Source organism: Chinchilla lanigera, unplaced genomic scaffold (genome assembly GCF_000276665.1).
Source record: "Chinchilla lanigera isolate Chin_1 unplaced genomic scaffold, ChiLan1.0 scaffold00180, whole genome shotgun sequence".
Lineage (NCBI taxonomy): Eukaryota > Metazoa > Chordata > Mammalia > Rodentia > Chinchillidae > Chinchilla > Chinchilla lanigera.
In genome coordinates, this window is record NW_004955581.1 from 291,314 (window position 1) to 292,882 (window position 1,569).

General features: G+C 62.1%; 1 protein-coding gene across 1 annotated transcript in view; it reads right to left on the reverse strand.

Moving 5' to 3' along the window:
* Nucleotides 1-223: 223 nt before the first annotated feature.
* The window catches only part of Gjc2 (gap junction protein, gamma 2, 47kDa), a 3,216-nt gene continuing 1,870 nt past the window's right edge, over nucleotides 224-1,569 (reverse strand). Inside the window, exon 3 of the mRNA XM_013509723.1 lies at nucleotides 224-345. Within this exon, the coding sequence (XP_013365177.1) occupies nucleotides 224-345 (122 nt within the window). The remainder of the gene's footprint in view (nucleotides 346-1,569) is intronic.

The following is a 1,569-nucleotide window of genomic DNA, read 5'->3' on the forward strand; positions in this document are numbered from 1 at the left end:
CATCCAATCAGGCAAAGACCTGAGGGAAACACATGGATGCCTGGACACCAGGCACAGCTGCTCATCATACCCCATGGCACCACAGGTACTCTGGCTGGGACAGCTCTCCCAGCCTCAGGGCTCAGACTCATTGCAGGGTTCTTCCCAGGCAGGTGCTGCCACAGCCCAGTTGAGAGGACAGTGCCCTGACTCAGTGTGCCTTCATTCTCAGGCTGCCCTTCCCTCACTGCCATCTCTGGCTTCCTGGGCCAGGGAGCAGGTGCACGGCACTTGGCTTGGGATCGGTATTCCACAGGGACAGACAGAGGTTGCACTTGGAGCTCCAGTGGGCTTTGCTCGGAGGCCCTGGGGGAGAGGGGCTTGTGGCCCGGGAGTCACCTGGGGCCTTCTCTGGGGTGGCTCCTGGCCAAGAGTGGCTGGTCTCCACCCAGCCTGCCCCCATGTCCCTCACCAGAGCCACTGCAACCAGTCCTGCCAGCATCCCAGTACCTCCAGTGCTGCCTCTGCCCCGGACTTCAAGCTGACCTTGTGCCTGGCTGGTCTTTGTCTCCTGACATCTGTGTGTCCCACCCAGGATGCTGCCTGGCACTGACTGGCACCATTGAGTCTGTGACCTGCAGGGACTTGGTCTCTGGACTGTCCCTGCTTATCCCTGGGAGAGTGCTCCTCTTCAGCCAGCCTGAAGCTAAACTGTGTCCCCTGGTGGCCAGAAGTGGACACTCATCACACATGCTTGCCCACATGCATGCAGGAACACACTGCCACACACAGGCACAGTTAGTGTGCACATCAAGCAGCTCACGCATGTTCAGACATGACACGTGTGTATTCTCTGTGTAAACAAAGTTGGCTTTATTTCTCTCCCTTGTTCGAAGCTAACTCCGAATCAGGAAGGGCCAGAAGCCAAAGCCAGAGACCCTGATCACCACTGTGGCTGTCCACACCACAAGGCACAGATGTCCCAGCAGAAGGGTGAAGCAGAGAAGGCACGGTCCTGTCCTGCCCTGGCTCACCCTGGGTGCTTGCCCAGGCTGACTCCGGCAGGGAGCCCAGAGCTGGGTGCTGACGGGCTGGGTACAAAGGCCTCTACCTGGCCAGGACTACCTGGGTTTCCCATTCCCAGCAAGGAGTCGCCCCAGCTGTGCAGAAACGGGGTGGGGGTGGGGGCTACAGAGAAGCTGATTTACTGCTACAGGGAGCGCAGCAGGGACAGCACAGTCCCTTGCTAGTGTCCTGATGGTACCGCTGTTCCACCTGGGGAGCTTCAGTGACCAGAGGGGCAGGTGCCCAGCAGTGTGGGGTCCCCGGGGCCCACCGTGCTCAGGACATTCCTGGAGGGGGTGCCTATCAGCCCTGGGCCCCAGCTCTGCACAGCCCTGGGGATCCTGGCAGGAGCACAAGCAGTCCACGCTGCGCTCAGATCCACACAGTGGTCTTGCCGTCCCTGCTGCCCCCGCTGCCCTGCTCTGAGCCCGCCCTGGGCTTCCGGCTGCGCTCGCCCGTGGCGCCCCCCGAGCCCGACGCGTTGCTACCCGAGCCCGACGCCGGGGCGCCCACCCGCGGGGGCCC